Source organism: Scatophagus argus, chromosome 17, assembly GCF_020382885.2.
Source record: "Scatophagus argus isolate fScaArg1 chromosome 17, fScaArg1.pri, whole genome shotgun sequence".
NCBI lineage: Eukaryota > Metazoa > Chordata > Actinopteri > Scatophagidae > Scatophagus > Scatophagus argus.
The window spans coordinates 13,167,172-13,190,483 of record NC_058509.1 but is presented as its reverse complement, the minus strand read 5'-3'; the positions used below and the strand labels follow the sequence as shown (position 1 = coordinate 13,190,483).

General features: G+C 41.9%; 1 protein-coding gene across 2 annotated transcripts; it reads right to left on the bottom strand.

Moving 5' to 3' along the window:
• Nucleotides 1-1,277: 1,277 nt before the first annotated feature.
• igf2bp3 (insulin-like growth factor 2 mRNA binding protein 3) lies at nucleotides 1,278-23,140 on the bottom strand. 2 transcript variants are annotated; one of them, XM_046416802.1, is made up of 15 exons: nucleotides 22,370-23,140; nucleotides 21,342-21,402; nucleotides 15,737-15,785; nucleotides 11,771-11,822; nucleotides 11,424-11,487; nucleotides 10,359-10,637; nucleotides 8,132-8,266; nucleotides 7,538-7,660; nucleotides 6,982-7,117; nucleotides 5,850-5,981; nucleotides 4,770-4,889; nucleotides 4,534-4,608; nucleotides 4,124-4,255; nucleotides 3,839-3,952; nucleotides 1,278-3,476 (listed from the first exon to the last, which is right to left on the bottom strand). In XM_046416802.1, the coding sequence occupies exons 1-15, from the start codon at nucleotides 22,542-22,544 to the stop codon at nucleotides 3,375-3,377; spliced, it is 1,749 nt and encodes a 582-aa protein (XP_046272758.1). In that variant the 5' UTR covers nucleotides 22,545-23,140; the 3' UTR covers nucleotides 1,278-3,374. The 2 variants fall into 2 exon arrangements, with proteins under 2 accessions (XP_046272758.1, XP_046272756.1); XM_046416800.1 differs by having other exon boundaries at nucleotides 4,770-4,892; nucleotides 22,370-23,139.
• Between the last annotated feature and the right edge of the window lie 172 nt (nucleotides 23,141-23,312).

Below are 23,312 nucleotides of genomic sequence, written 5' to 3'. Positions count from 1 at the left end.
AGAAACAAGACTCTAGATTCATCTCATGTCATGAGGGCCTACCAATCCAAACTTTACTAAAAATGACAGACTGTGTGCAAAATCCAGTAATAATCGTACAAAAACAGCATCATCCTCCTGGTTGTGTCATGAAGCAATCTACCTGCATTTGACCAAGGGTATTCCTAACACTAGCTGACCCCAGGATACAATAAAGCTCGTCAGTCTCCTTAGTAGTTTAAGTGTGTGTGCATCTGTAAAACGTTAGGATTTATAGATGCAGAATCACATCCAGCTTGGTCTCTAAAGAACAAGCCTTTTAAACAGCTGCATTTTGTGTCAAGACCAACTAGTGAGATGAATGTAGTTGTACAAACATGAAAAGAGAACAACCGTTGATCACCGCTGGCGTGAACAAATAAAGAAATAGCAAAAACTGAACACATCAAAAAAAAAATTTTTTTTTTCTTTTTTAATTCAGAGGCATTTGACAAGTGGAGCTGTGTGTGAAGGGGGGTGAAGGGGCACAAGCATGGTTTCAGAGAGGGGGAGGAGGGAATATCATGCTGAAGTTGGATCACTTTTCCAAAAAACTCAGAGACCCAGTCCCTCATATGTCTCATACCAAGAGGATGTTCCACATTACACAGCCAAGAAATGCTAACAGAAGAAAATAGCTACCAAATCAGCAAGTGAGTGTAGCATCTGTGAAAGACAAAAGGGAAATAAAGGACAGGACTTGTACCTACTTTGAAGTCTTACAAATCAGAAACGAAAAAAAGGCAGGCCCTTTTTTTAAAAAAAAAAAAAAAAACAAAAACAAAAAAAAAACAACAACTGTATTTTCTCATTTAACTACTGAATGCAAAGGAAAAAAATCAAACATGATTTGACCTTTTTCCACAAAAAAAAAAAAAAAAAAACCCAAGCAAAAGTGCAAATACATGTAAGCCACACCACCAAAATTAGAAAGCAGAAAGAAATAACCATCATTTGAGAATTTCAATTAAGCCAAAAGGAGTATATATGTATAAGCACTGGCAAAAGAAAACATTTTTGATCACTTTCAATTATTCGCTCAATTCTAAACAGTACATGATTTTTAGCTTAAATTTTCATTCATATCTGGGGAATTATGGGGAGGCATAAAGGAGGGGGGGCTAAATTCTAACAAATAGAAGAATGCCTCTACTTCAAATACATGTCTAAAGAGGTAGATCAAACCAAACTGCGGAGGAGGGGAAAGAGCTGGAGAGGGTGGTTTGGCAGGAAGGAGGCAGGGGAATCGGGAGGTGTTGGGGATAATTTTAAGTATCACTTGTGCCCCTCAGTTAAGCGCGGTGTTAGGATGGCGCCCATGTAGAAAGAAGTGTTCTGGGGGACTGAGGTATCAGTGCGCGCTGGCGCTCAGTGGGGGCAGGGTGGGGTGCCTAGTGCCCCAACCCCCTCAGCTGAGGTAGACGGCGTTCTACTGTGGAAGCATGGATACACTCGAGCACTTTTACCACAATCAACATATTTACATTCGGCATGAAGAGACAAATGAAATAAATTGTATATTTAAGTTTTGGATTCCTTTCCTCTTCTTTTTTTTCCCCCCAAGTCAGGGTTCATTCAGTATTTAGTGTGCCTTTTCTGGCTTGTTTTCCCTGTATGAACAACAAATTGAAGCATTTGTGGGTTACAGAGAATGTCTTTTGCTTAAATCATTTTAGTATAGCGCAAGAAAAAAAAATGCATCTATCAGTGTGACTCCCCCTACCCTCACCATGCAGTGAACAACGTTAACATTGGTTTGATGGCCTGGCTACAGGGGCCACTCCGAACTGACAAAGCTGGCTCTATGAAAATAAACCTAGCCTGGCTTGGACCTTGCTAAGACACCATCATTTAAGATGGTGGCAAATGGTCTGGGAACAGCCAAAAAAAGAAAACAAAAGAAAAAACAGACGTTTTGCTGACTCTAGGACAGCGAGAGAGAGGACTGCTACAGTCCACACTGCACTGCCCTGACCACAGCCCTCCTAGGAGGGCAAAAAGGAAATTTGACAAATTAAAGTACCATTACCAATAACAATGTCAATCCCAAAACTAAATGGCATTGCTGCAATTATGTACGGTTGGCATTATTTGCATGTCTTAGTTGTTTTGTACTTTTTTTTTTCTCCAAGAAGATGGTGGACCCTCAGGGGAAAAACTGAGGCGATTTTCTCTCGATACTCCTGTCAGCCGCCAGCTGAGGGGGCGCCAACTCTTGCTCCGGGGCTTCTATGTACAAATAGACTTTATGTACAGGGTCATCCTAAGTCACACAAACACATGAACAATGCCACCTAAAGCACCAGAGTTGAAGGCAAGGTCAGTTGGCAGCTGACCAAATTTTAAATTTTCTTAAAAAAATAAAAATGTTCAAAGACTATCAGCTTTATAAAGTATACAAAATACCACAAAAGCAAAATAAAAAAGAAAGGAACATTTTTTTCATATATATATAATCATTTTCTTTTCTCTTCTGAGGTACTAGATCCTGAGGTAGTTAAGTAAAATGCATATTAAATTGGTTTTCCAGGGCAGCAGCAGTTCGGCACCGTTTCCCTAAGTGTCAGTCATGGCGCTGCCCTCACTTCTAAATATATATTCATCTATGTATATAGGTCTATCTATAAAATGCATCCAAATTTATAAAATGCCACTATCATTACAAGGGCAGGACACCCAACATAATCCACCCTTTCAGGGGTCCTGTCCTGAAACAAGAATCTTTCCCCGAAACATGGCCCACCCAATCTGAGCCAACCCTCCCCCAAAATAAACCTCTGTCGGTCCAACTAGGACCTTGATAGCAATGCCTTTTCCTTTCCACAGAAAACTTATAAGAAAGCTTCATCAACCAATTAAACACTAAAAAAAAAAAAAAACAAACAAAAAAAAAACTAAATATGAAGTCAACCAAAACATCCTGTCAGGTTTGAAGTACCACACCAAGGAGGTGATAGGAGGGGGATCCTTATTTCTTCTTTGTGTTTCTAGTGTAAAAAGAAAAAAAGTAAAGTTAACACACCCATGATGGGGAGGAGGAGAGCGGTCAAGGGGTGTGTACATGTGAGGGCAGGTGACGTAGTTGGGAGCCCTCAGAAGTACATTCTCGCAAAGATGCAGAGCGGTGAGGTGGGTGGAGGTTTGGAGACGTAGGGCCTCTTTATTAGCCACACTTGAAAGTTCATCAAGTAAGACAAGGAGGGGTAGATGTTTGGTTGGGTTCTGATAACCTTTGACCCCTGAGATGAACATTACAACCCTTGTCATCATCTTCTCCCCCAGGACTCTGCTGCATCTGTCCATCTGTCAAGTCTCCTGGCAGATTCAGTCACCATTCCTCCAGGTCCGCTGGATCTTTATTTCCTGCGGGGCAGTGAAGGTTGGGCTCCAGATGTGGGCTTGGGCTGCTGCTGCCTCCTCACCTGGGCCAGGATCTCCTGAATCTTCCTCTGGGCCAGCTAGATGACATGGAAAAAACGTTCAGATCAGATCGCAACACAAAGTAATCAAATTAAGAGTGTTTAAAATAAAACAAGATGACTTCAAGTAATGTCTTAAGGTCAGTCCAAGTAAGAATGTCTCGGCGTATATGTCTCAGTTTGTACACTTGGTACATACATACTTTTTTCAGCTATGCAATCACTTATTAGCTTGTTTTAGCAGCAAAATCAGGTAGCAGGTATCTCACTGAACAGACATTTATTGGATTCCACAGAGGTAAAGAGAGACAACTGCTTCAAGTTTTGTTTCTGCAGAATCACAGTCAGGCTTTTGCATTTCTGAGGTACAATACATTTTCGCTTCCTTTGGAGAAACCTACCTGGCAAGCAAAGAAGTGTCCGCTGATCTTGACTATAACCTGGTCGTTCTCATCAGGAGTCTGGTCCCTGGGCACTACCACTTCAGCACAGGTCAGGTTCTGCAGCTCGTTTACCTGCAGCCAAAATATAGACACCAAAATAAAACTTAAAGTTTAAGTACACAACATTTTTACGCTTTGGATTTCAGTTGTTGGAACAAACTTGATGTTAGTGTAGCAATATTCTGGCTTTTTTTGGCTTTTTGTTTTGTTTTATTTTTTTAATGAATCCGAGTCCTTGTTTACCGTTTTCCCACCCTTGCCGATGACTCGTCCAGCAGCAAAGGAGGGAACCTTAATGTGAGCCTCCAACTTCACCTCTTCCTTGGGTCCAAAGAAGTTCTCTTCCTTCAGCTTGCCAAAAATGCGACACTGAGCCTGAGGCCAGACAAATCGGAGTAGAGATTACTCAAGCTTCACTTAAGAAACAGAACACTTTTTCCAGACACAAAAACAAGCAAACATACAACAGAAAAGATTTCTGAGCTAGCTGTAAATAACCAATTACATTCGAACAAAACCTGTAAAGGAAACAAAACTAACTGCAAAATGAGCTACCCAACAGCTGCTACCATCAAATTTAACTATGTGGCTCCATTCTTTTATTTCTACAAACAGTAAACACGTTTATATTGCTGTGAAGAGGTACAACACACCTTAAACTGAGCCTCTGGCGGTCCAATAATGATGACCATCCTCTGTTTGGCATCCATTCCTTCTGCAGGGGCAATCTAAGAAAAAGCAGACAGCCAGCATTAAAAAAAAAAAAAAAAAAAAATGGCAGCTTGCACTTATGCTTCCATGTCCTATCAGTCAAGTGACAACAGGTAGACAGCTGGCATCAACGTGTTATCATTAAGATTCAAAACTTCACCTCATGTCCATCACTCACCTTGATTGAGGCTCCAGCAAAGTGTGACAGCTGTTTGATGTGTTGACCCTGTTTTCCAATGATGGCTCCGACTGCAAGTGCTGGGATGAACAGGTGCACTGTCTCTGACTCCGGGTGTCCCTGCTGGGTACAAACACGTTAATACTGCTGTGACCAGGAGATCACACAGGCAGTCAACGCGGACCACTTGCTCAAGTCCAGTCACCAATGTATAAATGCAGACAGTGGATCTAATAAAAGCCGGTCAATTCCTTACAGCTACATTGGAGTTCATGCCCTCCACTTGGTCAGAAGAGATGCATCTCTCCCCTGTTCAATTCTGTTATCAAAAAGCAACAGTAAGAGTTTGCCACATGCATCAGTTTAGTAACTCCCTCGGTAGAACACAAGTTCTTCACACTCCTCTTCCTTCAAACCAGTGTCTCATACTTAACAGAAATATTGAAAACACCTTTTTTTTTTTTTTTTAAATGTGCAGTTGACTTGGAAAGTTTGCATCATCACAGAGGACCAACGAGTATGGGCTCGATCCAAATGTGGCAGCTGAGGGCGCACTTGCTTTGGCAGCCCTCAAATCCGGAGAAGTGCTTTCAGTGCTGACAATGTTTTGTTTGCAGATTGAAAAAGCTTCCCCAGAAACTGAAAATTACACTGTAAACATCTGGTGAAGATGATCCAAAATTCAACTAGTAGTCAAGCTACGGTTTCCCTGCAGGACTTGTGTTTCCCCCCCTCTCCATCAGGTTAAGTGCTGCCCCCACCCTCCCAAAAGCCAGCAGCGAGCAGCCACAAGCCGTGCAAAGCACTTTGGGACGGGTGACTTACAGCAAGGGGCTGGCTGCTCGCCGACAGCATAGAAGCCCAAAATGGCCCCTCACCCCCATAAGGACTGCACTAAAGGAAAAAAGAAACATGAAACTGAGTCGCTAAAGACTAACTCTTTTTTAAAAATGAGCTGTACTTCTAGCCTGAGCCAAGAGGATACAGAGTTTAAAATAGAAAACACAGCCAGCGCTGGGTTTATAATGGTAGGGTAGGAAGCCAACCACTGCACTTTGTGACAAGGAGATGGTCACTTACACCGAATGATGAGCATGCACCGTGGGCTCCAGGGGGTGGGACACTGGACATGGAGGCACCCATGCCTGGTGCTCCACTGGGAAACAACCCCAAAGCATTCAGATTCAAGCCTGGAATCAGGTTGGACTGGAGCTGGAGAGAAATGAGAACATTTCTGTTAACTTCATACACATGAACACTTCACTCAACACCAGTTATCAATTATATTTACCAAAAGTCAGACTTTTTAGCTCAGAAGGTGTAAACTACAAATTATTAAGATTTCCCATTTTCAAAGCCAGTTCAAACATTTTTACTTGAGGTTACAAAGACAAAAACATGTGAGGACTGCAAGTGTTTGTGGTTAGTGTTATTAGCATCATTATATACAATGTTTAACTAGGGGAAATATATATATACACATTATACACTGTAGGTACAGTGAGCCTGTACTGGCAACAATTTATTTAGACAGTGAGCATTTTGAACAACCAGGTGGGAAAACTCCCCAGCTTGTTCAAAACACACACAGAACAACAGTTTGATTTTAGCAGGCAGGTTTATAGAACCCCCAGGCAGTCAGACTACATCAAAATGTGAGCCTGTCCTTTCCAGATTCTTTTATACATTTTCAGTAGAAATTCTTTAAATGTATTATGTCATGTACCAAAGCTTTATTTTTCATGTGCAGTCAAAGCTGTAAGCTAACAGTTGAGAAGAAACTGGTCACTGATGCCAAGTTTTAGTAGGTTGTTTTTTTGTTTTTGTTTTTTTTCCCTTAGCAAGTTCAAAGTAATTTAATTTTCTAGAAATATAGAAATCTTCCCTTCAGATCTCAGGTATTAAGGAAAATTCCCCTGGAACAACACTGCTTGTGAAAAAAGTTTTTTAAGTGTGTGTTTATACACTATATGAAAGTGCTGCTATGGCAGCTGTGTTTCCAGATCACTGTTGTACACTGCCACACAATTAAGTAAATAATTTCTTTTATTTTTTATTTTTATGCAAAAATTGTCACAGATCTTATCTACTGTAGCAGACCATATACACCACCTTTGAAGCAATTAATCAAAGGAAACTTTTCATTAGAAGAGAATTTATTCCCATTTGAAGGACTTTTTCTCTCTGTTTATTTAGTGTTTAACATGCTTACGTTCATAGCAGCCATGTCACTCTCATACGATTCCCTGATCTTCTTCATCACCTCCTGCTCTGCTCTTGAGCAGGCCTCGATGGAGCCCTTCACTGTGATGGTCCTCTCTGGGTTGTACAGGGTCAAGTCCTGCAGACTGAACAAAACCACAGAGGGAATAAAATAAAAACACATGAGACAGAGTTGTGTAAGATTGAGTATAAATTCTAACCAGTAAATACGCATGCTAAGGACCTGATCAGACAAAGCACTGTTTCTGCGGTCAGAGGTGTCGTTCACTAACACTTGTTTACTAATGGACAGTAATCGTTTTGTGTGCTGCTGATTGGTCCTGGGCAGCATATTAGTGCACTTGAGATTTCAGCTAAGTTGTATTGTTTTGCCTATCATAAAAAAGGCACCACAATGCTCTTTGTGTTTTTTCCTTACAGTGAAAAAAGTTGCAGTGTGGTTAACGGAACGTGTTGTCTGATCCAGCCTTAGGTGGCATTTTTAGGAAACGAAAAAAAAAAAAACAATGACGACAAGAGAGGTCAGTGAACTCAAAGTGTCTTACGGTGAAATTGTGATCTTGGTCCCCGTATCCTGCTCGATTTTCTTCAGGTTGCGTCCTTCCTTCCCGATTAATCTTCCTACAAAGTTGTTGTGTGCGAGTATCTTCAGTGGGATCTCCTCAGTACTGCAAAAGAACGACGTGTATGTGTTTATGTTTTGCTTACTGTGTGTTTAGTCAAATGCCCCTCAACAGTAAACATCAAGACCTCTCCTACCTAGTGTTTATTTTGAATACACATTCAGAACCATTTACCATTGTGTTTCCTTCACACTGCATGTACAAGCAATAAAAAAAGGAAATAAAGTTTATAATCCATCCATGTTTTCACAGGCCTAACAAGACACATCAGCATTGATCCAACTTCTGCCAACTAACTTACTATCAATACTTATTTTGACTGGACTGTAACAAGTGGAAAAAAAATAGGATATAAAAAAAAGCATTTAAAACAAAGAGCTTAGGAGGTTTAAGAAGATTACTGGGTATATGATTGGGCGAAGGGTGTATTCAACAAAACTCACATCTTTCACACAAAACTGTCAGAACTAAGGCCAGCATTCTGTCACTCTCATTCTGTATGGGCAACAAACTCACAACTTTGTGTCGACAGCTTCCTTCTGCATGATCTCCATGATGGTTGTACAAGCACTTGAACAACCTTCAGGGGTCGAATGAATTGTGATGGGCTTCTCTGCTGCACCTGCGTTTTCTTTCCTATGAATGTCTATCCTGCAGATGAATAAAACATCGAGGCAATTCAGCGTGCTTTACTTGAAACAAAAGCATTGAGACAAGAAATATGTAGCAGACGCAAGAAATACAAGGTTTTAAAAAAAAAAAATTAAAAGCAAAAGAAGCAGAAGATTAAAATAAGCTCAATTTAAAGATGCATTTAAAACTAGAAAAAAATTACATTGCAGTACTGCAGTGCAAGACTGAAATAAATAGTCCCAAAACACCTCAGAGTTCAAAAGACCTAGTTTTCTAGGAGTTTGTTCCAGATATGTGGTGCATAACAAAAATTAATTCAGCTTTCCTATGTTTAGTTTTGACTCTGAGGACAATAAAAAGACCTGTCTCAGATGATCTGAGAGTTCCAGGCAGTTCATAACAAAGTAGATCATAATATTTTGGCCCTAACCTACTGATTTCCAAACCACTAGAATTTTTAAGTCAATTATTTGAACCATATCAGATCTTTGCACAGGCTTCCTGTCATATTCTGGGTCTGAGTACGAGTAAGCAGCAGCATTCTGGGTCAACTGAAGACTTGCAAGTTATGTTCAAGCAATTTGACTTGAGCCTAACGCTGACTTTTGAAATCATTTTTTAATTTTAGAAAACCTTAGCATGTCAAATAACTGATTTGTTGAATGGGACTTTCTCAGTACTTGCATGGGTCCGCAGTCAACTGGTGGCAATTTTGTACAAGGCCATGTGCTGCCTGCATACTTATGGTTTGATATTTTGTGGTTTTCCAATAATAGGCACTGGAAGCATGTAGATGCTGAACAAAAGGCTCCAAGAATGGGGCCTTGAAGGACTCCAAGCTCAGATGTGTAATTACTCATCGGCACAAACTAATCCTTGTCCTCCAGAAAAATATTTATTTCACTTATTTTATTTTGTGTTACCTTACTCTATTTTATTTTTATCTTTATTTTTTTATTTTATTTTATTCTTCAATTATATGTTACTGTTATGTTCTATGTATGCACCAATCACCAAGACAAATTCCTAGTAATGTGAAACCTCTTCACTTACATGGCAATAAAGTCTTTTCTGATTCTGATTCTGATTCAAATAGGAATCAAACTAGTTAAGCACTGTGCTAGAAAGTCCCTGCCAGTTGTGGATGACTGTGTCAGAATCAGAATTCCTTTATTTATCCCTGAGCGGGAAGTTCTTTGTTGAATGTGAACACTGAAAGTCTTCCACCACCTGTGTTTAAGTGGGTGTCATTCAAAACCTTTACAAGTGCAGTCTGCAGTGTGTGTGGTTGGGATCCTGACTGGAATAAGTCAAAACAGTTGTTTGGGGCCGAGAGGACATTAGGCTGTTGAAACCCAACCTTTAATAATTGTACATAATGAGGTTAGTAAGCCTATAATTGTTGATTAGTGAGTTGTTTAGATTGTTTTTTTTTTTGTTTAAAGAACAGCTTAATACTTTAAGTGTTCAGATTCTAAGAGAAATAGCCCGATAGAGAAGCGCTGAATCTTTGCAGCAGATCTAATGCCGTGCGTTTAAAAACATTTGAGATGAGGCAGGAGGATTTGAATTGTTGCACAATTTTCTTCAAGGTTCAATATTGATAGATCAAATTGTGTCATGCTAATTAAAATCGGTGGAGCAGAGATACCTTATACCTGATATGGAAGAACAGAGCTAGTATAATATGCTATATTTCCAGATCATTCATTGCATCATTTACTGGACAAAAGCCTGTCAACAAACTGTCAACAGTAACAAATGAGATGCAGACTTGCATTTCTCAGTTGTAAATAAAGGCAAGGCCTTTACAGATGCCACTGTGAATCTTCAGATTTGTTTTATGCCACCACCATTCAGCTTTAACACTTAAAAAAAAAAAACCAAAAAAACAAACAAACCAAAAAAAAAAAAAAAACACCATGACATCTCCAAGCTGCAGTTATTCTTACCAGATGCTACCTTTATCTTAGGAAGGAAGGAAAAATGATCCCAAAACAAGTTTAAAAAAAAACAAAAAAAAACAAACAAACTGCATACTATAACTCTGGAGTCACAGTACAGGACACAGCTCAGTGTTCAGTGTAATTCCTGACCTCTGTGTACGTACTTTGAGTGGGTCTGTTTGGTGATGTTGCGGATAGTGGCGCCCTCCTTGCCAATAATTGCCCCTACAAACTGTGTGGGAACCAGCACGCGCAGTGGGATGTCAGACTGCACTTTGGGTCGAGCACCCAGACCTGGAGAGCTGGATCGAGGGGGCCCACGGGTATTAAAGCCTCTTCTGCTCCCCGTCGGAGGACCTTCAGGGCTAGCAGTCTCATCTGGGATATAGGATACTTTCAAGGCATAGTTCTCCATCATAGATCCATTCAGTTTCTCCATTGCACTGGGGAGCATAAAGACACATCAGTATCAAACTCTTAACAGCCACTGAGTGCACATGATTTAAAAGTGCAGAAAGGCTTGGAGTGAAATGTTCTGACTGGTCAACAGCCAAACAAATTTCTGTTGAGGCAATTAACATGACACTATTCAATTGATTTCTTTTTCCATCTCTTCATCGATGGGAGAATCCAAGGAGTGCGGACATCAAGACAGAATCAAGAGGCTTTGGTTCTAACTGACACAGTACATGTCTCATTCAATGGGCATGAGAGACAAGAACGCCTAATATGACCATCAACCCAAAGGGCAGTGGCCCAGCATCACTTTAGCTTAGCTGAGCCATGAAAAATTCACTCCAACCTCAGCTTCGCATTCACACCTCATACATGTCTGCGTCAAGGATTTATTTTTATAGTGAAACAATTATGCCTGGAGACCTCTGCAACCACTCGTGCATAGAGAAACACTGTAGTATGATTCATGTACACCAGGGGGCACCAGATGGCTAATTTAACCCCCCTCCCTTTCCAACCAACCAACACACACACACATAAACACACACACACACACACACACACACTACTGCACGTCAAATTCAACTAGACTGATTTCTGAAAGGAGGAAATCAGGTGCATGGTAAGAACACTACACAGAGGAAGTTTAATTTCCAATAGAGAATGTGGGTAAAGTCAAGAAAATCTCAGCAAATCCATGTCAAAGACATCAAGACAGATGAGAGGTTAATGATGTGAACACCCTGCATGTGTGTGCGGGTGTGCGTACTCACAGCCTGGCCTGTTCCTTGGCTGCATATCGAACGTTGACTACCGCAGTCTCTGTGTCAGTGTTTACTGTGGGAGAAAATACATCAGAGTCGATTCACACACTTTCAGCACCAGTAATAGAATGATCCTTGGCTAACAATTAAAATGAACTATTTTAGAGATCCTGAAATGATGCATGTTAATTTTTTTTGAAAAAGTTTATTTAAAAATACACTGATCGAGGCACGATTTTACAATTGCAGCATAGAAACACAAACTCTGAATGTAGTAGAGAGTGCATGTTGAGCCAAGTTGAAGGAATTATACTCTTAAGCAAACTGCACCCTGAAGCTTAAACAAGTGTATTTACCTTGTTCACAGCTCTCTACTGCACCATACTGAGCAAGCATACCATCCAAAACCTGAGAGAAAGAGAAAAAAAAGCCATGATAAGTTAGAGACTTTGACCAGAACCTGTTAGTGAGCAGAAGCTATCTATGAGAACCAGCCCAGCTCGCTGCAACGACACACTTCATTAATTCTGAACCCCAGAGTTCAATGTTGAGTTACGTGGATAAATTTGGTACCTTATTGTAAAAGCCTGTCTACCTCAAATTATGACTCTCCCCTTGGATGGAGCTCCAGGTGCTGTGCAGGTTTTACAACATTTTAAAACATCTTTGTTTCAAAAGTATCCATTTATTTGTTGTAAAATCACTGCCAAAAAATACTTTAGATTTACAACCAGCCTGCTATCCATCTTACATAAATATATATAAAATATCAGAAAAACAAATTAACTTAAGGTTCCTTTTACTTATGAGACTTTTTGAAATATATGTAAAATTGTTTGATACATCCTTAAAAATCAGCCTGCTGGCATCATAGGTATAACAGAACTGAAAGCAGAAAAATGCTGTATTAGAAAACGCATCCAAAAGAAAGCTACATAATGCTGGCCACTTGCCCAAATCTGGAGACCACAGGATTTCAACTCATAGATGTGATCAAATGTGGGCGAGAGGGGGAGCGAGGGTTCTAAGCTAAGCTAAGACATCCGACCATGCTCTGTCGAACAGAAGGCCACACCCCCAAGAGCTCAACCCCACTTTCTAGCCAACAAGAGTACAGCCCTGCCCCCCCACTCCACCAAGCCACCAACCAAGCAACCTCCCGCCTCCCTGCCATCTCCGCTCCCCATCATTGGCTGCTCCAGCTCTGAACAGAGTTCCCTGAAACCAGGAGTTGCTGGCTTCTGGCTGGATGCGCTGCCTGTCCATCTATCGAGCGTGGCCAATGGGAATCCAGGCCATTCAGGAAAGGGTGGGGTACATTCCAGCAGGAAGCAGTGGCTGGGGGAGGGGTGCGAGTTCATGCTACACATTCTGTGAATCGGTGCACATGGATGGGAAGGGGAAACAGTCCAGGCCCACCCACCCACTACAGCTTGTGAGCACTCCACTACTCTCAACACTATTCTCTCGCTGCTGGACCATACACACACTACGACCCAGTCTTATCCATCTGATAAGATACATAACAAGGCCTTTGCATCAAAAGATCCCTTTCTGTTCCGTTCCTCCATTCTTCTAACCCATCCCCCCCCTCTGAGGGAGAAAAACATCCATGTCACCTTTTAAAAAAACAACCAGCTTGCTCGCTACATGCTAGGAACATGGGTGGATCTAGAGCTGCAGCTGAGGGACATGCGTAGGCAAAGCGAGCCCACCATTACAAAACTCTGAGCCTGACCGTAGCCATTTGATCACAGTGAGTGAATCAGGGTGAAATCTGAAGCCATGTATTAACCTTACAATCTTACAATTTAGAATACAGAACAATTGTGCAGTTCAGGAAGACAATTCTGATTAGGCTGACACAGTCTCTACAGAGCAGAAAATTAAAAAACCACTATAAGCACACGCTATCACAGCTAAACCTCTGCAGAGGGAAAAGAAAGGTCACATGGATGGGATGGCACATGACAATCCACATGGCAGTTAACAGTGGGATCTAAGTTTGACACAAATTATTTCTGAACTTCAAAACGTTGAAATTACAGAACAGATAAATTTACGTGAATGTGTGGCGGACACTGAAAGGATTTCAAATTAAATTCTTATCACATCCAGAGAAAGAAAGACATGCAATGCAGACACACGACGGTTGCTCAACACTCCTTTTTTACACTAATCAGTGGCCTTGAAATCTGACCATGTTATAACTCAACATTTCTATAGATATTATTCATTTTTACATGACCTGTTCTTGCCCCTTTTACCCTTCATGGAAAAACACAAGTGGGTGATACTTCATTTTAAAACTGACCTTGAGTGTCAGTTTTACTGCTTCAACTTCTCTAAACATCTCTGTCAAAATCTGAAATTAAAAACCTTCAGTGCCCCTTCCAAGTTCCTCTTACGCAACAGAGGACAGTTTTGCATGATCAGTTCAAACATGACATTGTAACAAATTTGTCAAAGGAAATTTGTTGGTTGAACACCCCCCCCCCCCCCCTTACTTAAAATAACAAAAGGCTTGCTTCCAGGCTTAATCCAGGCTCAAGTCAATTTGTGTAGTTTAAAAGTCACCTGCATTGGAATAGTTGCATCTCACTGCCATTTTGGATAATTAAAAGCAAGTCAAGAATTTAATTTTAGATTTTTTTCTTAATGTGGCAGCCATCTCTAAGCTGATTAATCATCCGAGAAGACGGCTGAGCAGGGCTCTGATAGTGGCCCAATGGCTGCAGTCAACTTTTCAAATGGAAGCAGTGACTCTTTAAGGGAAAATAGCTCATAACAAAAAAAAAAAAAAAAAAAAAAGAATCACTTCCACACAGATGTTTCACAGTTAGAGTAAAACTGATAAATAGAGTTTGAAGTTCACTCATCCAGTTTTTGTTTATTTTATTTTTTTTATTACGTTGAATTAGATGTTCAGTTCAGTTATCCAGATCTTAATAAAGTCCAAGACTGACATTGCCAGAAATTAACACACCTTTTTTCCCCCATGGGGGTGGGTGTTATCAGCCAGTTTATCAGCTATGAACTATTTCCTGCTCTAAACTATCGTTGTTATGTTGGCCTTTGAAAATCTACTCTCAGTCGACCTCCAATATGAATATGGTAGCACTTGTCCCAGGTTTATTGTCCTGTACCACATTCAATTGCGTCATATATATATATTTTTAGAGCTTATACTGTATTGTGTCAGTTTCAGGAATGTAATGTTATTGGAAGATGTAGTCTTTAAGGACTGTGTTACAAATGAATCATAAAAATATTGTACGTTAGATTCTGGGACACCACAAGTCCTTAAGTTGTGTGTAAGAGATTGAACTGTACCTTAATTTAAGTTAAACTAAATCTTCAAACATTTTGGGCTTCTTGCATGGTCAGCACATTGGATTGAATTAAGTTGTACAGGTTTGTCTTCTCTGCCCTCTACAAGTCAAGGAACGCTGACACACGTGCATCTTAAATTCATATCACTTAATTTTCAGACTCATTACACGAATGAACACAATAAACTACAACACCACAAAGTCCCTAACTAAACTGACTTTCCAAAAATAAAAACATAAGATCTGCACATCCGAGGTGGCCAGGAGGTCACTTCAAAAACGCCATGTGGCTGTTTTACAACCCTTGGGACAATACATCACAGGCATTTATTTTTATTTCATTTCCAAATTAGTTTTTTTTTTTGCAAGAAGACACACAATGTGAAAAGGCATTCGCTTTCAAACTAGCATATACGATAGGTGCTGACAGGCACCATGGCAGAACAATTAAGTCATGTTTCCCATGTAAGCACACCAGGTCCCGTGTAGCCCAATACTCAATTCAAATCAACAGCAAGCTTATTCAGAAAGCTTTAAAACGTGCACAGTAGGTAGCCAACACATGTAGCCATACAGTGCTTAAAAAGATCATGCAAGTGCTTAAAAAGTGTGTGTGGACCTGCCACATCAACATACAGCTCTGAGAAAAATAATCTTTCAAAGTCCTCCAGTGTCTATTTAGTACACTATGACCATCCACCCTGGCCTTCACAATCTGCTGTGCAACTAAAATTCAATCTTATAATGTTCATTATTCAATTTCAACTGGTATTTGAAATTATTTCTGCTCTACCAATAACAAATTCACTCACTGCTTGGTGTGTTACGCTGGCCTGACCTGCAGCCTTGCTCAAACGATTCATCGAGCACCTGCTCAGTTGAAACCCAAATGGGAGGCAAGGTGACTCCAGAGGCCACTAAATGAGAGCCCAGTTGGGCTGCCCGATGGTGCCCCGCCCTGGAAGCAGTTAGCAGCCTGTTAGCACTCACCTCCCACTGCATGTGAGGCGGGATGTTCCTGATCTGCAGCTTACAGCTCCTGGAGAGAGAACAAGGGAGGAAGAGAGTGGGTGGGATGGATAAAGGAGAAGGGAGGGAAAAGAAATTGATGAAGGCAAATGAGAGAGATGGGAGAAAAGACAGTTAGTAGCTGACAATACCAAGGGCACAATGATACAAATGACCGAAAAAGCATCTGATTTAAAATAAGTAACAACAATCACAATAACAATAATAATTTTTCCGGTGTGGAGAAGCTTCCATTCCTAACTCAGCGGGTGCACTGAGACACCCCAGGATGCACGTGGGAAGAAGTGATCAAGCGGTCATTTGGAAATCACCACATTGGTGGCCTAAAATGAGTTGAGGGTGCTCAAAATTAAAATGAATATAAATACACACCACACCCGTTGGTCCCAAATCACCAGTTGTGTCAAGTAGAGTACAAAGAACGAGACAGGAAAGAGAAACGTGATAAGTCAAGCGACAGAAAGTAGTAGTAGACAGCAGAAGATAAAAAAACAAAAAAAAAAGGGGGGGGATTAAAAATGTGAAAATACATTTTGAGTCAAGCATGTGCCTTCTAGCACTGCATCACGAAGATTCAACCACTGCAAGACTCAAGCCCACTTGTTTCAACCAAAATAGACACTTATCCAGGAGCATCCAGCTGTTGTATCAAAAACTGGGAGGAGTAGGGGGTTGGGGGTAGGGGTGTGCAGGTGCCAAACACAAACCAAAGGGAATCTCCACTAGCTGCGTCACACTAAGTGGGGAAAATCAAAATTGCCCGCTTTTTTGTGGGAAATGTGCACACAAGCAGAAGCAAGTGGAGACTGAGCAGTTACAATGGTGCTGCTGCACTCTGTCACTAGAAACAACCGGGACAGACACCCCCCCAAAATCATCCTTTTGGCTTCAAAGTTCAGTGTGTGTACAGCAGTGCAAGTTGACTGGCATTGTGTGGAGGTCACGCAGACAATGGAACTCGTGGATCAATGAGTCACAGAGTTTCACAAGTGTCTGCCTGCATGTGGATGTTGTATAAAAATGTGAGAAGCGTACAGGCCACTCCAAAGTCCCCTGCATGTTGACACGCACAAACCTAAAGGAACAAAATGTACATAGGGCCTGGGAGTTGAAGCATGAACATATGTGTGTGCACACACACACACACACACCCTGACCCGCTTCCACAATCAGCCACACACTCACTCCGCACATACCTGATACACATGCAACCAATACAGTTTGTAAAAACCATTTTTTGTCTTCCATGTAAAAACTTTAAAGAGTTACATGGCATGCACGTCTCTTGTTCTTTTTCTCAAGCTTCACTGAGCTGTTAAATGACATCTAAACTGCAGCTCATCTACTTGCTCCACCGCTAATGGCCATTTTGTAATCTGCTATGCAGAAGAGAACACCTTACAGTACGCAGCATTTATAAAGTCACTTTTTACACCATGGATACAAATGTAAGGAAAAAAAATTCTACAAAAGGCGATGTAAAAATTATTTTAAAAAAGACTCAAGCACATCCATGTAGTAGAAGAGACGTACTGCGAAAGTGCAATACGGGCCACAGCAGTTAAAATTCCTCTGCTTAGTTCCTATGACCATAATCAAGCCAACAGCAGTTCAACAACATGTTTAATTTGGGACATTAGGAAACTACTTAATTCTAAATGGACAAATTGTAAAGAAAATTCCCAAATAACTTCCAAAGAGGAATTCCAGCCCTTTCCGGTTCACTGTGCCATTCCTGGCTGATCCGGCCCCCTCTCCCCACACATTCTGTATGCTCTGCATTGCGGTGGGAACGCCAAGCGAAATGTGCAAATGCACCAGGCACTTCCAGTCGGATTAACCTATAGCTCCGCACACAGAAGAAGTCAGCCAGGGTATGGGGTGGTGTGGGGGTTGTGGGGGTGGTATACATTCCCTAGTCCAAGCCTTTGATTTGGGGAGGGGGGAGGTGTGTGTGTGTGTGTGAGTGGGGTGTGGTGTTGGGGGGGGACTAGCCCTGTTTCAGGCAAGGGTAACAAGGGCCCTCTCTGCCCCGTGGGGGTGGGGCCCTGTTGCCATGGACACGGACAAGTCCACTGACAGGAACATGTAGAGCGGGGTTAAAAGTGGGAGGGGGAGGGAAGGAGGGGAGGGCCAGGAGTGACTGGGGTTGGCTCATCATGTGATGGCCAGGAGGAGGTCGGGCTCCTTATTTACTTTTAAAATGGACCAATATTCAACATGTTCGCCCTTTTCTTGTGCCGCTCATCTGAGAACTACGGGCCTGCACTGTGAAGACACAAGTAGCAGTAGGGACATGTATGCAAGCACCATGAGACTGCGCTACACCTGTATTCAACTCCATTTCTTAATCATCCACACTTAATGAAGCAGTCCATGACAGCACCATCAGGGACAGTGTGGGACACAAGATATGTGCTCAACGCCCATCTACAGCCATTGACTATTCAGCATGCAGAGGTTATGAATGACTGAACTCCAAGCAGCCTGGTTTCCGTTGCTCTCTCACAGGCCCCACACACACACACACACACACACACAGTACACCCAATGAGCTACATTCAACGCTTGCGTTTGGACAGATTGGGTTGAAACTCCCTCAAAGAATTCCAGTTAGTTGACTGTCAGAATGACTCAACTAGCAAAGACTATTGCACATTTGGGTCTACATCCCCAGCACACATTTTATATTAGACATATGCAAAAACAGAGAAAACAAAAGTACAATGAGATTCTGATTTGAGCTTAGGAGGAGGGAGAGTTAAGGAACCTTTGGCTGCAGTCTGAGTAAAACAAGGGGCCACATTCATAATTCTCTGGCACCCCAAGTCTCCGTCCCAAATCCCCGTTTTTGCAGGTGGGGCCCCACAGTGACCCCATGACCCAGAATTCTTGTAATAAGAGCCAGGAGCCATTTCCACAAACAGCACTGATACGATCTACGCTACTGCCTCAATTTATGGATGTTCTATTGATGCTTGGTTTAAGTTTAAAAAAAAAAAAAAAAACAGGAAAAAAAAACGCAAGTGGGCTGAAACTTGACACCAGTCACTGAGAACAATTGCCACACTACACATGTTGTAAAATAAGTCAGAGTTGAACACATGTTTAACGTCCGTCCCCCCTCCCTCGCTCACACACACACACACACACTTGAAGCCACCCCTCCTATCGACATACCATTTTCTCTCTACATGTGACAAAGCGGGTATATGCATGTGAGGAAAGGCAAGGCTACATTTAATTTGTTAAATTTTTCCGCATCCAGATCACAACCTGGCCCAGGAAGTCAAGTCACAGTATATATACTGATACTCCTGCCGCACAGTTTGCTTTATTATATATTTTAAGGAGCAAATTAAAAATTTGGAATGAGTTTTTTTTGCAACTCCCCAATTAGTTACTTAGCATAAATACATCTATGTGGCCCAGTTGCAATAACAAGCAATTCAGTGGATTTTTGCAAAAACCTGAGTCAAAAGTGAAAATATAATTGCCAAATTTAAACAGTTGTATCAACTGTGGAAAATGTTTTAACTGAAATGTAACTACAGCTAAAATGATGATTAATGCTTGATTTCCTATTGTATAATTTACATGCCTTCTCAGGAGAAAAAAAAAAAACAAATAAATAAAAGCTCAAGACATTGTCAAGAATGTGTGGGTGTCATCTTTAAATGCCAGATCAAAAATAAATAAATAAATAAATGAAAGCCAAGCATGAAAACGTTTTCAGAAGTCAGGCAAAGTAAACGTAAATGTCCATAAGATGGCTGAAAGGTTTAATACCTATGTAAATAATATAGTGCGCCTGTGGGAAACATGTTTTCTGTTAGCTGACTTTTGTTATGGTATTTTTTTTGTTTTGTTTTTTAACAGGAATCACTACTGAATGCAACAGATGTTTTGTTAATGCACTGGAGATAATTTTACTGTTCTTTTGGCCACGACCATGACAAATTCAGAGGAATGCACATCAAAATGTTTGATTGCATGATGCATTTTGTCCAACGTGAAACGCCACGCTGCATGCAGTTCTATCTCTAAAACCATAGCCACCCCACCTTGATCTTTGTCTGCTACAGCACTTCCCCTTCCTGACGAGTTCAAAGGTTAAGTCACAGTGATTGGCCGAGCCCCCAGTTCATATTTGCAGGTTTGGAATGCAAAGAAGGGCCCCAGTGTACAAGTGTGTGTGTTGTGTGCCTATACCCAGAATACTGTTCCCATTGACTGCTGCCATGTTGTAAAGGGAGGGCACGTTTTACTTTTTTGAAGTGTGGCTGAAACTCGACTCTGTTTGCTGCCATAGCCAACACAGCAGGCTGCACTGAAAAGACAGGGCAACGTCACCAGTTTTTCGTGATCAGTTAAATTTGGAGGAAGGTCTCAAGATTTGACGCAAAATTCCCACGTAGCTCACCTGGTTTATTTATCCAAGCTATAATTTAGATCAACAGCCTGTCAGCTGCCAGGGAAAGCTTGTATGACCTTCAGGTGGAAAAATATGCTACATTTTACGTCAAGATGTCAAAAATTCCTTGCTTTATCCACATTACCACCCCAGCCCTTTCTAAATCAATTTAATCCACGTATGGTGGTTTAGAAGCGTACGTGTTTCACCCTGACTTGATGATTTCAGAGGTGGGCTCTTACTTTGCGTGAAACAGCACATCGTTCATACTTTAAATGAACCAAAGCATACGTATAACGTGTAATGCCTCGCTGAAATCCTTACACCAACTACCAAGCAAGAGCATTTAAATTTAATTCACGAAAAGGGAATCATTTTGACCGAATTACGCCACCACTAAAAAAATACGCACACAATGCCAAAAAGCACCAGTATTTTACGTCCTAAGCGCAGATAATGTGTACCTGCGCAAAAAATATTTATTGTACACTGTAAGGAAGCCGTCATCGACAGCCCTGTGTGGCTACGGGGGTCAAACTCTGAAACCAAGGCTTTCCGTGACTTGGGCCCCAAACCTCCCATTCCACTCGCGTTTGGGAGTCCATCTCATACAACAGCAGCACAATGTGCAGAGGAGGGCGGAAGCGCAGGGCAGACAGGGAGAATGACGGGCAGATCCTTCTCAAATGGACGACTCCACAAGGCCTATACGCCTCAAAACAAGCATGCACTCACTCTGCACACATTACAGCCAGCACACACTAGGCTTTAACTAATCGCCCTAGGGTTGGAGCTAAAAAAAATATCAAGCACTGTACGTACAAAGGAAATACAAGTGGATGGGCGAGCGAGAAAATACAGGCATGTGCTTCTTATACCCAAATGTACGACGGTTTTAGGAGCACCTCACAGTCATGGCGAGAGGAGGGAGTAGGCTGCACACCACCATACGCCCCTTTCATTTGACCCCAGAGCATTCAGGGGGCGACCAAAAAAAAAAAACGACACACCATTTACCCATATTTCCGATAAATATCACTTGGTGCAAAAAAATAGCCTTGTGGTAGATAAGAGCTGGAAGAATTTAAAAATAAAAAAAAACTGGAGCTCCCACGAGTTGAACCAAGCACTATATATTAAATCTCGACCTACCTTTGACGTTTAGGGACCGAGTGCTCCACTTCGAGAACTTTCCCATGAAGTTCAACTTTACCTAAAAAAAAAACAAAACAAAAAAAAACACCAACAAAATGAAGCTATTAATTACACGTATCCTTTGACCTCCTAAAGCAGGCCTAATCTCTCGCTTTGTGGATGTGTATTTAGGGGTAGTGTTCGCCTAGGGCACTAAAAAGCTGAACAGACGTATGTATACATAGCATCGTCCTGGACATTTTCAGCACAGTGTGATGTTAGCAACACTAATTGCTGAAAGAGTGCGAGGCAGTAACAGTACGAGGACACAAACGAGCTAGACATGAGCCCAATTCAAAATTCAAGCCTACGAGTTTAGCTAAATTGTTACGTGTACTGTATGAGCAGGCTCAACTTCAATTTAATAACAAGCCAGAGGAGGAAGTGAATAATATACGAAACCAAATGGACGTGTGGCTCTGTTAGTTGGCCTAGATTTGACCAACACAATTAAACCACCTGGTGTCTCAGCATGGACGAAATGGCTTCACAATGTAGCGACTTGTGGCCACTGGAGAAGGCCTGTGGTTTCAAACCTGGATAACAGTGCAAGTTCAAACTGAAACTGGTAAAAGCAGCAACACTACGGCCTCGGCTCCCAATCGTGCCAAAGTGGGCTGTGTGATAGAGCCCACAATGAGGTTCACTTCACGGCGTCCACAGCCCGCTGCCTATGCGCCCCATTGCCCTGAACGGCACATAACCTGCATTAGGAAAGCCAGGGTGTTCTCATCCTCGTGATTATGTTTACTCGACCATTTTATCAAACTACACTCAGTGAAATTACGAGAGCAGAATTTCACTTAAAGCCATGGCAGCTATTCGTCTGAGCCCACGGTGTCAAAAGGCCAAGTAAAGGTTGTGTGAGAGAAAGAAATGCTTGGATACACCCCCACCCTACAGGGCTGAAGTAAAGGCAATCTTCACACAATTGCAGCAGTTTGTGCGTCTTTCCAAAATATCACTTTTTGCTCCAAATTTCTCACCTGAAAGAACATCAATGGCCTTCATCGCAGTCTTCTCGTCCGGGCAATCCACAAACGCATAGCCAGTTTTGACAAGAAATGGACCACTGTGCGGAATCTTCCACTGCTCAAAGATAGTTTCGAAGTCCTCCTCGCTCGCCTCGGCGCTCACGTTGCCAATGTATAGCTTATTCATGTTCTGCGCCGAAAAGGGACAATCTTTACGCTGAGGGAGAGATAGTTCTTTGCTCTAACGGATGTGCAGTGTTTGGAGTAGCCTAAATCGCCTTTACTACTACGGAGTGGCTGTGGCGTGCTTCCCGGTCGTTCAAGCCACAGATAGATTTAAACTGGCAGCTTCAGAGTGCGCTTGCTCTCCCTCGCCCCGCTGTCTCTATCGCGCAATAAATAAATGCTCAATTATTAATCTCGTGTCTCCAAACGATGGCGGGCTGGGTGAAAAGGAGGAGAAACTACTTTGTGTCTTCCTCCAAACCCCTTGGCAAAGAGACAGTGAATGTCACACACGGTAAGGCTGGCGCCCGCCTCTAAGTCTAGAGCCTAGAAGAAGAAGGGGGAGAAAAAAAATCCTCTGCTATTCCGGCTTTTTTGAATGAGCCACGTGTTCAAACTACAAATCAGCCCACACGTGAGGAATCCCAATTGCTCAATTAAGTGTTTGGGATTGGGGAAAATTGCACGGGAATCTGGGGTGGGGACAGCAGAGGGGAGTGGAGAAAACAGGAGGGGAAGAGTGGATTGGCGTTGGGAAAAAACCTGGCGAGCTATGTGCGTAAAGGGATTCCGTGAGAACCCAGTGTATCTTTACTAGAATCACATTCTGTGCCTTTCTCTGCAAAGCCTCGATTCTCATTGGCCGGCAGCGGAATAGTAAAACGGCAGTGCGCTCACGCACGCCCATAGCAGGGAGACGCTGATATTGCGGAGGGTTGTGCGCACGGCT